At 33.8% G+C, this 16,841-nt stretch overlaps 1 protein-coding gene across 1 annotated transcript in view; it reads right to left on the bottom strand.

Annotated features, from left to right (window-relative positions):
• Positions 1-16,841, bottom strand: part of ABCD (ATP binding cassette subfamily D) — a 65,015-nt gene that overhangs the window by 2,830 nt on the left and 45,344 nt on the right. Inside the window, exons 6-9 of the mRNA XM_065349074.1 lie at positions 14,797-14,962; positions 8,442-8,685; positions 2,750-2,980; positions 2,083-2,208 (exon numbers count right to left, since the gene is read on the bottom strand). Coding sequence (XP_065205146.1) covers positions 2,083-2,208; positions 2,750-2,980; positions 8,442-8,685; positions 14,797-14,962 — 767 coding nt within the window. The remainder of the gene's footprint in view (positions 1-2,082; positions 2,209-2,749; positions 2,981-8,441; positions 8,686-14,796; positions 14,963-16,841) is intronic.

Raw genomic sequence — 16,841 nt, forward strand, 5'->3', positions numbered from 1 at the left:
TTTCCAATTTTTTTAATGTAGAGATTTTGAAATTGAAATTCGGTTCCAGGGCAGTTGATATTATTTTCAAGACTAATTTTCATCATTTTTACCGAATTAATACATGTACATATTTTTTTTTTAAAAATCACTAAAAATGATCAGTTTTGGATTTTTAAAAAAATTCATCAAAAAATCAAAGAATCAATTTGGACAGCTGAAATTTCGGTAAGAACGTTTCAGACTACAAAGTTTCTAAAAAAAAAGAGGTTCTGACGAGTAAGGTGGTTCAAAAAAAAAAAAAAGTAAGACAATCAATTAAAAACATTCAGAAAACAAATATTTGGAGATGGAAAATTAATTTCTAAAATTTCCAACGAAAATCTTTCTCCATCTCCGATGAAAACTCAGAAACTCGGAAAATAATATGTTGAAAAATCAAGAAAAATTTAGAAAATGATTTTCAGCATAATACTTGGAAAGTTCTTTATTTTTTTTCTTTAATAATTTTTTATTTTGTTCTTAAAATTTCTAAATTTGAAATATATTATAGAAAACTATACCCAGTTTGAATTTGAATGAATGAATGAATGAATGAAAATTTTATTAATATTCGGTTCAGCGATTTGAAAAATGTTAATGGTAGAAAAATCAACTTCTTACATGAAGAATGAAGCTGGCTTAAAGTTTACCTCTGAAGTGGGGAGGGTCAAAGTTGAAAATTACAGAAAGGTCATTTTTTTGGAGGGGCATAACATGACCCCAAAAGGATGAAAAGGTTCCAAAATCATACCATCGGACAGCACCCCCATTAGGTCATCCCCACCCCATTTAAAGCGGAATCAAGGTGAAAATCCCCTTATTTTGCCCCTATTTTCGGTTTTTTCCATCTTAAAAGGAGTGGGGATGACCTAGAAAGCTGAAATTTGGGCATGTTGATCACAATGGAGGTACTGTCCGATGGTATGATTTTGGACCCTTTTCATCCATTTGGGGTCATGTTATGCCCCTCCAAAAAAAATGACCTTTCTGTAATTTTCAACTTTGATCCTCCCTACTCCAGAGGTCAACTTTAGCTTCCAAAAGAATCCCATTCCCCAAGTTTGACTTCATTTTATCAATTAGAACAGATCACAAGTCCCAAGTCATAAAATGTAAAATTATTAAAATCATGTCACTTTGAGGGGTTGTAGCGCCACCCCCCTTGAGGCTAGGGAGTTGGTCGATAGCTCATTTGATAGGTATTGGAGAGGAGATGAAAATGATTACTGAGCTCATTTTACTCAAAAATCAATATTTCAGGAGTTTTTGAGGAAAAACTGATTTTGGGGGGCTTTGATCCACTGGGGGGTTAGCTCGTGGGATAGGGGCGGGGACTTTTAGTATGTTGTTCAGCATAGCACCCTAGACAATATTCACCAAAAAAACTTTTGATCCCGATTATGTTTGGGTCAAATATTGTTTCTCCGATGTTTTTTTTTTTGAAATAAAAAATTAATTTTGGCATCAAAACACCATTTTTTTACGTTTAAAAGCTCTTCGGAATTTTTTAAATTTTTATTCGACATTTTTTTTCGTGAACCGTGGAAGGAGGGGGGAGAAATCACAGGGGAAGCTGATAAAATAAACTTTCAAACGTGCAATAATTTTTCACAGCCAGTAAAAATTTCGCTTTTACTCAGCATCGGAAAAATTTTCAACGCATAACTAATTTCACTTTCAAATAATATGATTAAAAATTATTATTTCAACAAATGAGGCGAAATTTTGCCTACGACAGTTCAACTAGAACCAAACACCCGCTAACTTGCTGGACATTAATGTGAGTTGGGTTGCAGAAGTATCGATAAGAAGGCTAAATACGAGAACGCGTTTTTTAAATGGAAGTATTAATTAAAATCAAATCCCAATGAAGTGGAACTAATTGCGAAATTGAAATAGTAAATTATACCCCTCCTTCGCCTCTTGTCAACATAAATCAATTTTTTTTACAATACAATTACTGCACCTATTCGCGATACGTCTTCCTATCGATATCTCAAGTAAACCTATACTAATTACTCGTAAATAAATCCGTCGAATAAATCGTAAAATTTTAATTACCATAAAGAAGGCCGATGCGTTATGGTGAGTAAAGTTATTCCAGCGTCTTTAGCTGCCTGGTACATGTTGCTTTCAACGTCCATACTTACAGCACTAGTACATTCGTCTAGTAATGCAAATGAAGGTCTGCAAATACAAAAGAAAAATTTGTACATATTAACATATAAATTAGAAACCTACAAATTTCACATTTACAACTCATTAAGACGTCGCAAAATGTACGATTCGGGAGTATACGTAAGCAATCGAGCCACAGTCAATAAATAATTTCGAAAAGAAAATCAACTCGTGTCTCCTCATCAGCATCCGAAGTCGTCGTAAATAAACCAATTTACGAACTCGTTCGACGCATGTGGCAGACAAAAACCATAGGCGCATTGGCAATTTATAATTACGTAATACCAGAGGAGTTAATTAACGTGGAAAAATACGTTAAAATTTCGACTCTTGTTTTTCAAATTTATCTTCTCGATGCATATAGAGATATACAGGACGGAAGACTCGAGATGTTACGTAACTCGTAAAATTTACCGTAGTTTTATTTCTACAAAACGTCTCGAAACAATAACTTATCGCTTAAGGTAGGTATATGAAAACGAATAAAATAAAATCTCCCTACGAGATACATACACGAAGATAGGTATTATGTATCATCAACAACACTTACTTATGATAGAATAACCTAGCAATGGCCATTCTTTGTTTCTCTCCACCGGATAATATATCTTTCCAATCGGCCGAAGCGTCCCAGCCTCCTTCTCTGACTATTAGGTAAGAAAGTCGTACTCTTTCCAAACATAATTCCAAGTCTTGATCGGTTATACCTTTTTTTCGCATATTCGATAACGTGTCCGGATAAATGACTTGTTCTCGTAAACTGCCCAGCGACATGTACGGCCTGAAAAACCAGTTTAAAAATGTACAACACTGTGATGCTGATGCACGCGAAACCCATACTTTCGCCTTTTTACTAGGTCAAAGAAAATAAAAACTGTTAATCGGAGCAGCGGCTCGCTTAACATTGGTCAATTATACCAGTTTAACGACCTTCTCTTCGACACAAGTGCAGGAAGAAGACTTTGGTATAAATATACCGTTATGCTGGTTTTTTTTCTTTCTTTCTTATCTCTCTCTTTCATCGACGAAATTCTACCGCAATAATACCTATCGATATGATAGACTCGTCTGATGAGATGAGAGGTATATCTTAGGTATCGGGCGACTTTTGCACCGCAGTCTTGTAGTCTCTCTCGTACATATCACGCAACCGCGGCTATCCCAAACAAGAAGTTGTTTGATAAGTGAACGTACAACACGTAGGTAGACTAGGAAAGGCTGTATTTAACGTAACATACGTAATCATTTGGCGAAAAGTACAGGTTCAGGAGATATCCTACGTGATCGTACACGTGTTCGCTTAGTACAGGGTGTCCGGTGAGAAGTAAGAAGCTGGCAATACTTGAGATTTGGATGCAATCGAGTGCCATATTAATCCATTTTTTTTTTTTTTTTTTTTTTTTGAAAAATGATTTCGAAAATTAAGGGGACAATTACTGAAATTTACAACAAAAAAAATTGAATTTTTGAGTAGGTACGTATTGTGGAGAAATTTTTTAGAACGAATAAAAAGAATTCTCTTACATCTATAATGCCCTATCTTTAAAATTAGAGGAGCTATAATCAATCAGAATTTCGGAATTCAAATTTTTTCAAAACGCTTCAAATTGTGAACTTCATTAAGTTCTAGTTCAAAAACAATTTTTAGGGTTCACTCTGCTCACATTTTTTCACATAGCACCTCCAGTATTAAAGTTGGAGTATAAAGTCATCGTACTTTTGTGTTCGTTTCGAACCCGTAAAAAATTTCATTTCTGAAAATTTCCTGCAATCTGAAAATTTTCAGGCATGAAATCCACTAGTTAATTTTTGGTGAATTTTTAAGTCGTTTTGGAGCCTCCAGCGACTTTTTGAAAATTACTGGAGTCCCCAGATTTTTTGAAACTTGAAATTCCCACAACATTTTATCAAATGGAGTTAGCAATCTGAAATTTACTTCGCAGACTAATTTCAATTCGTATGAAGTCAGCTGCGTGATGGTTTCAAATGGTTCTGAAGCTTCCAGCTACTTTTTGGAAATTTCAATTTTCCAAAAAACGCAATACACCCTTTCAAGAAGGTCGCTGGAGGCTCCAAAACGACTTTAAACCCACCAGCAGTCGACTTCGTAGCGTATTCAAATCAGTTTACAGAATGAATTTCGGTTTTCCTTATCGTTTGATGAAATTTTGAGAAATTTCTAGTTTCAAAAATCTACTGGAGGCTCCAGTGATTTTCAAAAAGGCGCTGGAGGCTCCAAAACGAATTGAAATCCACGTGCAGTCGACTTCGTGGCGTATCAAAATTAGTTTTCGGAATGAATTTCTCGGCTTTCCACCTCCATTTCGAGTTTAAAAATCTACTGGTGGCTCCAGTAGTTTTCAAAAAGTCGCTGTAGGCTCCAAAACGACTTGAAATCCACTTGTAGTCGACTTCGTAGCGTATTGAAATTAGTTCGCAAAATGAATTTCGGCTGTCCATCTCCATTTGATGGAATTTTGGGAAACGAGTTTTAAAAATCTGATGGAGGCTCCAGAACTGCTCAAAACGGATTGAAACGGTTTCCAGTCGATTTGGCGTGTCGATAATAGAACATATCCCGAATTTCAGCTTTCTTGGTCAATTTGATAAAATTTTGATTTTTTCCCTCATTTTTGGCCTTTTGATTTTCAAAAATTCACCAAAAATCGAAAAAGGCACTTTAGTACTTGAAATGAAATTCTGACAGGTGACAAATTTTTGCCTGATCTTTGGATCTACCTTTGTACGGTTTAGAAAATATCGGTTCTATCCAATCACATCGTCATAAATTTTTAATGTTGAACAGTTGATTTTTATTTTTTTTTAAATGATGGTTCTGAATTAGGATTTTCATGAAAAATATTGATCATTTTATTTCCTAAAATTTTGAACTTTTTTATTTTTAACAGGACAAATCCTCAAAAAAGTGACCAAAGCCACTTTTTTGGCCATTTTCGCCGAAATACCGACAAAAGTGACTTGCAAGTAAAATAAGTGACCAAGTCACTTTTTAGGTGACCGAATTTCATGCCTGAAAAAATGAAAAATTATCATGAGACGACTTATCAAAATGGGTTAAAATTTTGCGATAAATCCCAATACTTCAATTTGACTGTTTTTTAGGCATTTTTTGGCCAAATTTGAACTCAAAAATTTGATTGATCGCAATTTTTGAGATTTTTAAGAAAATTGCCATGCAACATATCAAAATGGATTTAAATATCACGATGGATTTAAATATTTCAAATAAACCGTTCTCTAAACATTTTTGAAGAATTTCAAGCACAAAATTTTCACGCGATTTTTCAGATTTCAGAATAAAATATTTCAACGATAATGTTTTTAAAGCGATTTTGGAAAATTCTGAGGCTTAATCTTGGGTTATTAATTTTTGAGCTCATAAAAGTAGGTAAAACTTTCGCAGGAAATTCAATAATTTCGACAAAAATGTTTTTGAGCATTTGTAAAGAATTTTAAGCACAAACTTGGATTATGATTTTCGGATTTTTCGAAGATAAAAAAGCCATAAAATCTATCGAAATTGATAAAAACTTCTGGCATAAAATTCAACTATATGCACGAAAATATTTTTAAAAACATTTTTGAAGAATTTTGAGCTCAAAATTTGATCATTAAAAATGTGTCATGCAACCTACGAGCAAAATGGGTTGAAATTTTGGCAGAAAATTGAAACATTTTTGAGCAATTTTTGGCAATTTTGATCCCAAACGTGGATCACGATTTTTGAGATTTTTGAAACAGCGTAGTTTCAAGTCTGATTGATTTTTAGAAACCATCGTTCGAAGAATGAATAACTTGAAATACCTGTTGAAGAATCTGAATCTTACCAAAAATGAATGAAAAAATCCCAATCACGAAATTTATGACCCAAGTTTGCACTCAAAACCTTTTTAAAAGAGCTCGAAAAAAAGTTTTGATGGAAATTTTGGAATTTCTGCAGAAATAATAAACCTACTGCGATGGATCGTGTGGCTTTTTTTCAAAAACTCGAAAAATCATGACCCAAGCACAAACTCAAAATTCTTCAAAATTGCTCCAAAAAAATTAATTGAGATAACTTATGTTTTTTGATAAAATTATAACCCATTTTGATAGATCGTGTGACTCTTCTTTCAGAAATGGATCTCCAAAATTGCGATCAAACTTCAAGCTTAAAAGTCTTCAAAAATGCTCAAAAACATTTTCGTCGAAACATTCGAACATCTCACAAAATTCCAACACATTTTAATCAATACTTACCATAGCATTTTTTCAAAAGTTCCGGAAATCATGCCAGAGTTTGGGCTAAAAATTCTCAAAAAACATTTTCGTCAAAATTTTTGAATTTTTCGCAAAATTTCTATCCATTTTGATAGGTCGATTCTCAAACAGGTACTATTTCCCAAAAATCTCCAAAATTGTAATGAAATTTTAAGCTCAAAAATCTTCAAAAAAACACGAAATTTTAGCCCCTTTTTGATAAGTAGAATAAGATTTTTTCAAAAATCCCAAAAATCGTGACCAAATTTTGAGCTCAATAAAATCCATTTGAAATGCTAAAATAACATTTTCGTCAAAGTCACTGAATTTCTCGTAGAATTTTAACCCATTTTGACGAATTGTATTAGTAGGTACTTTTCAAAATTCCAAATATCGTAATCTAATATTTCTGGATTTAAAAGTCTACCAAAATAATCAAAAAACATTTTCATCAAAATATTTTAATTTTTCGCGAAATTTCTCATTTTAATATTGATATACCATACCTATTTCAAGACACTTTTTCAAAAATTCCAAAAATCGTGATTTGATTTCAAGTTCAAAATTTTTCAATAATACAAAAAAAACTTTTTTTTATCGAAATACATATTTGAATTTTTCGTAAAATTTTGACCCTCTGCTCAAGTCACAAGAGACATGCTACTTTTTGCAAAAACCTCAAAAATCGTGATTTGATTATGAACTCGAAATTCTTCAAAAATGCTCAAAAAAAAATTCATATCGAAATATTTGAATTTCTCGTAAAATTTTGACCTACTTATTTGAATAGTTCACATGTTACTTTTTCCAAAAATCCCAAAAATCATGATCTAATTTCGAGCTCAAAATTCTTCAAAAATGCTCAAAAACATATTCATCGAAATGTTTGAATTTATCGTGAAATTTTAACTTTTTTGATAAATCGCTCGACACTTTTTCAAGAATCATCCACTATATTTATAGTCTCTTCAATGTGCGAAAACATGAAAAAATTCATCTCATCAAATTTATTGTATTTTTCGATACACAAACCGCCTTCATGATCAAAAAATCGTAACAATTTTTTTCTTTCCCAAATCAGCATTTTCCCCTTCAATTCTAAAAACGCACAACACCTCCATTTGACTTTTTTTTTCAAGTGGCACCCTTTCTAATTCAAATTTCGAATCTAGTCAAGTAGTCATCTACTCTCCGGTCACCCTGAAGATTTAATTCAATGAAATACGACACGATGATGACAACGATGCGTTGCGACGATCGCTGACGAGGAAAACACTCGAAGGATACGCATCGCTAGTGATTTATTATAGTATAAAATCCAGCAGGCGATACATTGTGTTTTTCCTTTCCTTACTTAGGTTTGAAACGCGAATCGACGCCGTCTTCAGAAGTAGGTAAGTAAAACCCCAAGGATCCTTAATTCGTATATTTATGGTTGACAAACAACCTAGCGATGCTCTTCTCCTTGGATCAGAAAGCGAAAAGAAAATGATAAAATCTCGTTAAAATGCGAATTATTAATGGTGAAAAAAACCGGCTACGTTTCGAAACACAGAACTATACATAAGAGTATACTATTCGCGACTTTGAAAAAAAAAAAAAAAAAAAGGAGAAAAACACCGACATCTTCGCTGCTGCGAATTTTATAGCTCATTTTCTAAACCCGGTCGTAAATTTGATAAAAATATCAAGTATTAATCAGTCAAGTCCAACGAAATTCCATCGTGTAAACGACCTTGGTTATGATTTATTCGCGATTCACCAGCCCTTCGCCTTATTACGTCAAAAAAATATCTTTCTATGCGTGTAACTCGCACTCTCGCGTCAAGATGAGATATCTCCACCCAGATTTTGAACGCAGAAGCTGCTGTACAATACCTATGTCGTTTTTATAGAGAGATGTAATCGCTCCGAGGTGAACAAATTATCAAATTACGTAGGTATATAGGTATACGATTTACGTAAAGATTATGTACTCGTACCTTTGCGGTATGTAAAACATACAACAACCAGAAGGTCTGACTAGTTTTCCATAGTAAACGGGCCATAATCCGGAGAGAATACGAAACAGAGACGATTTGCCGCATCCGTTCGGTCCGGTGATGAGCAGGTGATTTCCGGGCGTGATAGTTAACGTGAGGCTAGGAACTACGACGTCGCCGTTTGGCGTCACTATTGGTACGTCTTCTAAACGTATGCTACCATCTGAGCTATTTTCAATGATACCTGAAAATGAAATAGACACGAGAACCATTAGATATTTTTTCAACTTATTGTAAACATAAATAAACATAAACATATCAATCATAATTCGCAAATTCAACAGAACTAAACGTGACAGCTGAATATTAATCGAAACATACACGATTTCCTAATTCAATCGTGGATATTTTTGTCTGTGTACCATGGGGTTATTCGTACGAGTCCCATTAGGCAATTGAGCATTATTATATGTACTAGAGCTGGCAACGTAGCTTCAATTTGAAAAATAAAATACGTGAGGTATCTAATTAGCTATTTTATATGCACTTATCTGCCGATTTTAAAATAATTTGATTTTAGACATCGTCTGTTTCGAACATTAGTTTTAAATAGTATAGTTTTAAATAGTATCTGTCACAAACACTGATTTTAATCAGTGTCTGTCACAAACACTGGTTTTAAACTGGTCTTAAACGGTGTCTGTCACAAACACTGGTTTCAGACAATGTCTATCATAAACACTGGTTTTTAATAGTGTCTGTCACAAACACTGGTTTTAAACTGGTCTTAAAGGGCGGTGTCTGTCACAAACACTGGTTTAAACTGGTCTTGAACAGTGTCTGTCAAAAAGACTGTTTTAAACAGTGTCTGTCATAAACACTGGTTTCAAACAGTGTCTGTCACAAACACTGATTTTACACAGTGTCTGTCACAAACACTGGTCTTAAATGGTGTCGGTCACAATTTCACAAACACTGATTTTAAACAGTGTCTGTCACAAACACTGGTTTTAAACTGGTCTTAAACGGTGTCTGTCACAAACACTGGTTTTTAACTGTGTCTGTCACAAACACTGGTTTTCAACTGGTCTTAAATGGTGTCTGTCACAACCACTGATTTTAAACAGTGTCAGTCACAAACACTGATTTTAAACAGTGTCTGTCACAAACACTGGTTTTAAACTGGTCTTAAATGGTGTCTGTCACAAACACTGGTTTAAACTGGTCTTGAACAGTGTCTGTCAAAAACACTGTTTTAAACCATGTCTGTCACAAACACTGGTCCTAAACGGTGTCTGTCGCAAACACTGGTTTTACACAGTGTCTGTCACAAGTGTCACAAACACTGGTTTTACACAGTGTCTGTCACAAACACTGGTTTTAAATGGTGTCTGTCACAATTTCACAAACACTGATTTTAAACAGTGTCTGTCACAAACACTGGTTTTAAACTGGTCTTAAACGGTGTCTGTCACAAACACTGGTTTTTAACTGTGTCTGTCGCAAACACTGGTCCTAAACGGTGTCTGTCACAAACACTGGTCTTAAACGGTGTCTGTCACAAACACTGATTTTAAACAGTGTCAGTCACAAACACTGGTTTTAAACTGGTCTTAAATAGTGTCTGTCACAAACACTGGTCCTAAACGGTGTCTGTCGCAAACACTGGTTTTACACAGTGTCTGTCACAAGTGTCACAAACACTGGTTTTACACAGTGTCTGTCACAAACACTGGTTTTAAATGGTGTCTGTCACAAACACTGGTTTTAAACTGGTCTTAAACGGTGTCTGTCGCAAACACTGGTTTTACACAGTGTCTGTCACAAACACTGGTTTTAAATGGTGTCTGTCACAATTTCACAAACACTGATTTTAAACAGTGTCTGTCACAAACACTGGTTTTAAACTGGTCTTAAACAGTGTCTGTCACAAACACTGGTTTTTAACTGTGTCTGTCACAAACACTGGTCCTAAATGGTGTCTGTCACAAACACTGGTCTTAAACGGTGTCTGTCACAAACACTGATTTTAAACAGTGTCAGTCACAAACACTGGTTTTAAACTGGTCTTAAATGGTGTCTGTCACAAACACTGGTCCTAAACGGTGTCTGTCGCAAACACTGGTTTTACACAGTGTCTGTCACAAGTGTCACAAACACTGGTTTTACACAGTGTCTGTCACAAACACTGGATTCAGACAGTGTCTATCATAAACACTGGTTTTAAACACAGGGTGTCTACTCATTGGTGGGAGGGGGTGTATCATGTCACTTCTGCTACAAAAATCAAAATTTCAAGACAACGTTCTGAGCAGTGTGGTCTGGGTCGTCAAGAGCGGTTGCGAGCCCGGATCGAATACATATAATTTGGCTCATAGAGGTTTTTTGAGAGGAGAAGGGGGTTTGACTGAAAATTTGTCAGTAGGGAAAAACTGGCCATTTTGCTGATTGATATCATATTTAATAAGACTTACAAAAATGTTCATTTTCTGTTTTGAATTTTGGGGGGCCCAAAAGTGATTTTTCTCAAATTTTAAAAGAAGAAAAAATTGGTCTGAGTGAAGCAAGGGCAAAAGTTTTTGAAAATTTGATTTCAAAAGACTTGAAAATGAGACTTTGAAAAAAAAGAGGAAAGGTTCGAGCGAGGCGAGGGCAAAAACTTTCGAAAATTCGTATTTCCAGAGAACTATAAAAAAAACAATTTTTTTTAATGCGAGGAGTTTGTTTTTTGGTTTATAAAATTTTAGAATTGGAAAGATGTTTTTAGGATGTTAATTTTGATAAAGAAAAAGTCAGAGAACAGGTCCAAGTGAAGGTGAAAACTATTGAAAAATGGTATTTTAGGAAGTAGGTATGCAAGAATTTCATTTTTTACTTTGAAACTTTAAAAATTGAATACTTTGTTGACGATTTTTTCAAAAGAATTTCAATTTTGAAAAAGAAAAGAAAACAATCCCAAGCTAAGCGAGGGCAAAAGCTTTAGAAAATTGTATAGTTTGAAAAGTAGAACAATTATCAATTTTAATGTAAGAAATCTGGTTTTTTTATCTCAATTTTTTTCAATTTTATCAATGGTTTTTTGAAATTGTAAGCGGGAAAAAGCATCAAATTGGCCCAAGCGAAGCAAGGGCAAAAGCTTTTCTGAATTTGTAGTTTCAAGAAGCAAAACGGTACTTAATTTAAATGTGAAAAATCCAGTTTTTCCACCAATGACATTTTAAAAAGTTTGTTTAAAACTAAATACTTTCCAAACAACAATGAATAATTTAAGAAAACATAGAAAACAATAATTTCGCCTGAGCAAAGCAAGGACGAAAGCTTTTGAAAAAAATTAAAATTTTTGAGGATACATTATGGTAATTTTGTCGGCAAATTAACATTTAAATCCTAACAAGATTTCGTACAAATTTTGTAAATTTTGTACATTTTGAGGAGTTTTTCGTACATTTTTTGTGCTATAGACACCCTGAAACAGTGTCTGTCACAAACTTGGGTTTAAACTGGTCTCAAATGGTGTCTGTCACAAACACTGGTTTTTAACAACGTTTGTGACAGACACTGGTTCTGAGCAGTGTCTGCCATCTGGTCACCAACACTGGTTTTACACAGTGTCTGTCACAAACACTGGTTTCAGACAGTGTCTATCATAAACACTGGTTTTAAACACAGGGTGTCTACTCATTGGAGGGAGGAGGTGTATCATGTCACTTCTGCTACAAAAATCAAAATTTCAACGTTCTGAGCAGTGTGGTCTGGGTTGTCGAGAACCGATGCGAACAGTATCTGTCACAAACACTGGTTTTAAACAGTGTCTGTCACAAACACTGGTTTTAAACAGTGTCTGTCACAAACACTGATTTAAACTGGTCTTAAACAGTGTCTGTCACAAACACTGGTCTCAAACAGTGTCTGTCACAAACACTGGTCTCAAACGGTGTCTGTCACAAACAACTGATTTCAAACAGTGTCTGTCACAAACACTGGTTTTAATCAGTGTCTGTCACAAACACTGGTTTCAGACAGTGTATGTCACAAAAACTGGTTTCACACAGTGTCTGTCATAAACACTGGTTTTACACAGTGTCCGTCACGAGCACTGGTTTTATACAGTGTATGTCACAAACAATGGTTTCAGACAGTGTATGCCAGAAACACTCAGACAGTGTCTGTCACAAACACTGGTTTCAATCATTTTCAAATTGAAATCTAAAATGAAACTCGATAGAAACTTGTACAATTTTAGCAAAAAGCATGACTTCAAAAATAAAGAATTTTTTGACAATTTTTGCAGAACACAAGATTCTAAGGATTAGGCAAAAAGTGATACTTTTTGGCAATTTTAGCAAAAAATTTAGACTTTTGCTGGGTAATTTTTGGGGTAAAAAAATGAGGCATAGCAGAAATTTTGCTAAAAAGCGAGAATTTTGGTTTAAAAGAAAAACTCTGACAATTTTAGCAAAAAGCAAAGCTGTTTGGCAGTTCTAGGAAAACAGTGATATTTTTTTGCAATTTTTGGTAAAAGAGCTAAAATCTTGGGCACTTAATTTTTGGTCCATTTACACGTTTCCATATTCATGAAAAAATTTGTGAGCCAAAAAAGTAATTTTCCTGGGTTTTGTTCGAGTCAAAATGAGACCTTGAAACGCGAGTGAAGATGAAACGTGAGCACTGTGAGCAGAGAAACAAAGTAAGTACTCATATTCTGTATTAGTAATAACTGGTCAATTTCAACAATTTATGAATTTTTGGATTATTTAAAAAAAATTATATTCTTCAATAATTAGACAGTTGAATTTTTTTCAACTACTTTTTTGGTCTCAACGAAATCAAAATTCAAACAATGCACATCAAATGAAATGAAATTTGAAAAAAAAAGCAAAAATAATAATTCAACATTCTAGAAATTCAAAACTAAAAATGGATAAAAAATAAAAAAATTGAAATCTAAAACAAATTAATCGTAAATAAAACTCAAGAATGCTTTAAAAAATGAAATAAAAATTTTTAGAAACCGGAAATCGAACAAAATAATATATTTAAAGTCGAAAAATATCAAAACCCAAATGTTTCAAAATATCACAAAAACTGAAAAAACTACGACGAATGGTCACCAAAAATTGAAAAACATCTTAACATTTTTCCACTAATCTTTTTCAATACACATTCGTCGAACAAAAAACCAAATCAACCTTGCACAAAATCAACTACTCCCTTAATACTGAAATTAAAAGTCTCATTAAATTTTCAATCAAACAAAACACTGGCACGAAATCCATCTACTAATCTACTTCGACACCTCGACCCGTTTAACACCCAATTTAACCATCAAATAATCGCATCAGTTCGTCAAACCGAAACAAATCAAATTACCCAGGTACCATAAGAGGTACGCTGGAAATCGCATCTCTCAATTAAAATAGACATCTACGAGTACCTAGCAACGAACTATTAGCATAATACGAGCAGCTATAGATTATAAAAATCCTTCACCGTACATCACAACTACCGGTCTACTGACCAAATTTCAATTTCGTAATACAGTATTTAGTTCATCGCAGTACATCTACCTATACGTTTACCTAGGTATTACACGTATGTCAAAACTATCTCATTTTGACACCTTACATAAGAGAAAACACGATCAACATCACCCGCATAATTCATTTACACCATGTTTTCGCATCTATATACCGACTGTAGATGTGGTAGACGAGTAGTATGTACTACAAACACAATCCATTTGTAAACAGCTACACACGATAGCAGATACCGAGCCAAGGTTACCTATGCATTTATGACACTGACGAGCGTAAAATAAATATATTCGCTATTCGTAAAAGTGAATAAGAATAGATGAGGCAGCACAGTACACTACACATCACACATGTATCTATCGGTGGCCTATAGGCCTCAGGCATAATACACGGTGCGAATTGTAGGTACTCTATGACTAAGATGAAATAAATAAACACGTAAAAGTGTTAACTGCTAATTTGGCTATTTGTTTACGTACTCGTATAGTGTACTATCTAGACATACGTACGTAAACGTACATACATAGATTTACTCACATTTACGTACGTAAGTGTATAATCTATTAAGACCAGTATTGTTCTGGTTGAGTGGTTTATTTCATTTAAATGAATTATTACATTCCCTTTGTTCGTCTCAATTTATATCGCGTAATTTCCTGCAAACACGTTTTCGCCTTATCTGCGAGCTAGTGCGACCATCCACACAACAATTACACCAACGACGACGAGCAAACAATATTTCGTCACATGTACTTGATTTCTTACTGCGTGATTCCGCGCAAAAAAGAGCTGACTAAGCGAAGAAAATGGCTGTGGCTCACCTAAGGCGATAATTTGTCCGTTCGAGTTGAATCGCAAAGGACACGATGCACGTTGTTTGGTAGCTGCGACGATACCTTTTCTGACATAGTCACCTTTACGAACATCCTCGAATACGTCGAACATCATGCTAACCCTGTAAGTGTAACCGGCCAATTCGACGATTTCCTGCAAACACAAGAAAATTTCTCAATTATTCCGGAAGCTGTTTTTCAAGTGTAAAATTCCAAGAATGAAGAAAATTCATAATTTTCGATCCTCGTTTGCGTAGTTATACTTATAATTAATTTATAATTAGATAATAAGAATTTTTTCGAAAAAAAAATCCACTCGATTATGAGATACTATGCAGTTTCAACGCACTAAAAAATAAGCCGGATATACGTCATTTGGTCAGTTTTTCAATACTCGCAAGGATTTTCTTACGTGTACGCACCGACACTCTTACTATAACGTAAACTCGTACCATGGATTTTCACGGTCAAAGTTTCAACGTGGAAAATGGGTTTTTATTACGGCTTGTATGTATTGTATACAGTGAGTATATATTTGCGCATGTATAGGTTATATATTATGGTACGTGTAAATATAATAAAAGTAAAGAATTTTTTGCTCTCTTTTCCCTGTTACAGTCTAGTACGTAAACGCAGACATTTTTTTTTTTCAAAATTTGAAAAAATTTGCGCAGTTGGTATTGAAATGCGTCCACCCTAGTAAAAAAAAAAAGGTGACTCAGAACTGGGTCTACTAGGTTTATTGTTACGCATGATGACGCGATTTGAAATAATGTCAATTTCGCTCATCACGCAAAAATGTAGTTAATTATTTTTAAAATTGAACAATTTGAGGTAATACAGTATTATTGAGTTGGATTATGACGTTCGTGATAATAAAAGTCTACTGTAGATCAACTAAAACATACGCATTTCGTGAAAAATTTTTTCCACAATTTATAAATAAATTATTCCATTTTTCCTTGATAATTGTTTGAATAAATTTACTCTAATTTTCCTCAATTTGTTGCTATGTACTTTAAGGTCCCATGACAAGTAGACCAATAAGAGCTGTAGAGAAAAAGATGACTTTTCAGCATTCTTTCAGAAACTAGGAGAAAATGGTGAACTTTAACAGAACAAGTTTTTTGCTTATTAAGCTACAGAATGTGAAAGAGAACATTCAATATTTTTATGCAGACCTAATCACCCCAGATGACACAGAATGAAATGTGCTCTATACATATATTTGGAAGGCTTCAAAAGATATATTTACAATAGAATATAGGAATGATTTAGGATCAAAATTCAAAATATCTCAACATCTTATTTATGAGCAAAATGAAATAGTTCGGCGAAAAATGAAAATCAAAAATTAAATAACACGTCCAAAAAATTAGGATTCCTAAACAATTTGGCGTAAAAACAAAATTTTTTGAGCTATATTAGAGCCTCAAATTTTTATCCTCCAAATGGCGACTATCGGAATCAAAAATTGAAAAAATTAGTGATGTTTTGAGAGTTTTTACTCCTTTCCATCCAATTCCATTTTTCTCCCACGTTGACTAATTTTTAGTCGTTTTTTTTCGAAATGAGTCTGAAATTGGACAAAGCTCAATGAGTGGAAGAGCAAATCAATTTTAATCATCAAAAAAAGTTTGAATTTATTCAGTTGTCTTATTTTAACCTCTTTTTGACGTATTTCATGAAAAAGTTGATAAAAATTACACTCGCAACAAAAAAATAAAAATTCGTTCATTTTTTGAATCTTTTAGAACTTTGATTTTTTTGTGAGAATTCAATTCATCGAGTGAGAGGGTTTTTTTCAAATTTTTCGACAGATACGTAAAAATAGGGATCAAAAGGGTCAACTTCACCTATAAAAACTTTTTTTCATGTTTAAAATCAAAAAATAACACATTTTTTTCGCAAACTTAAAATTTTTTAAAATCGACTTTGTGACATATGTAGTACCATCCCAATTTTTTATTTATGTTGTTCAGCATGAAAAGTTGTATACATATAATATATTTTTTTCGGAATTTTTGAGAGTC

The sequence above is a fragment of the Planococcus citri genome, chromosome 2 (assembly GCF_950023065.1).
Source record: "Planococcus citri chromosome 2, ihPlaCitr1.1, whole genome shotgun sequence".
Lineage (NCBI taxonomy): Eukaryota > Metazoa > Arthropoda > Insecta > Hemiptera > Pseudococcidae > Planococcus > Planococcus citri.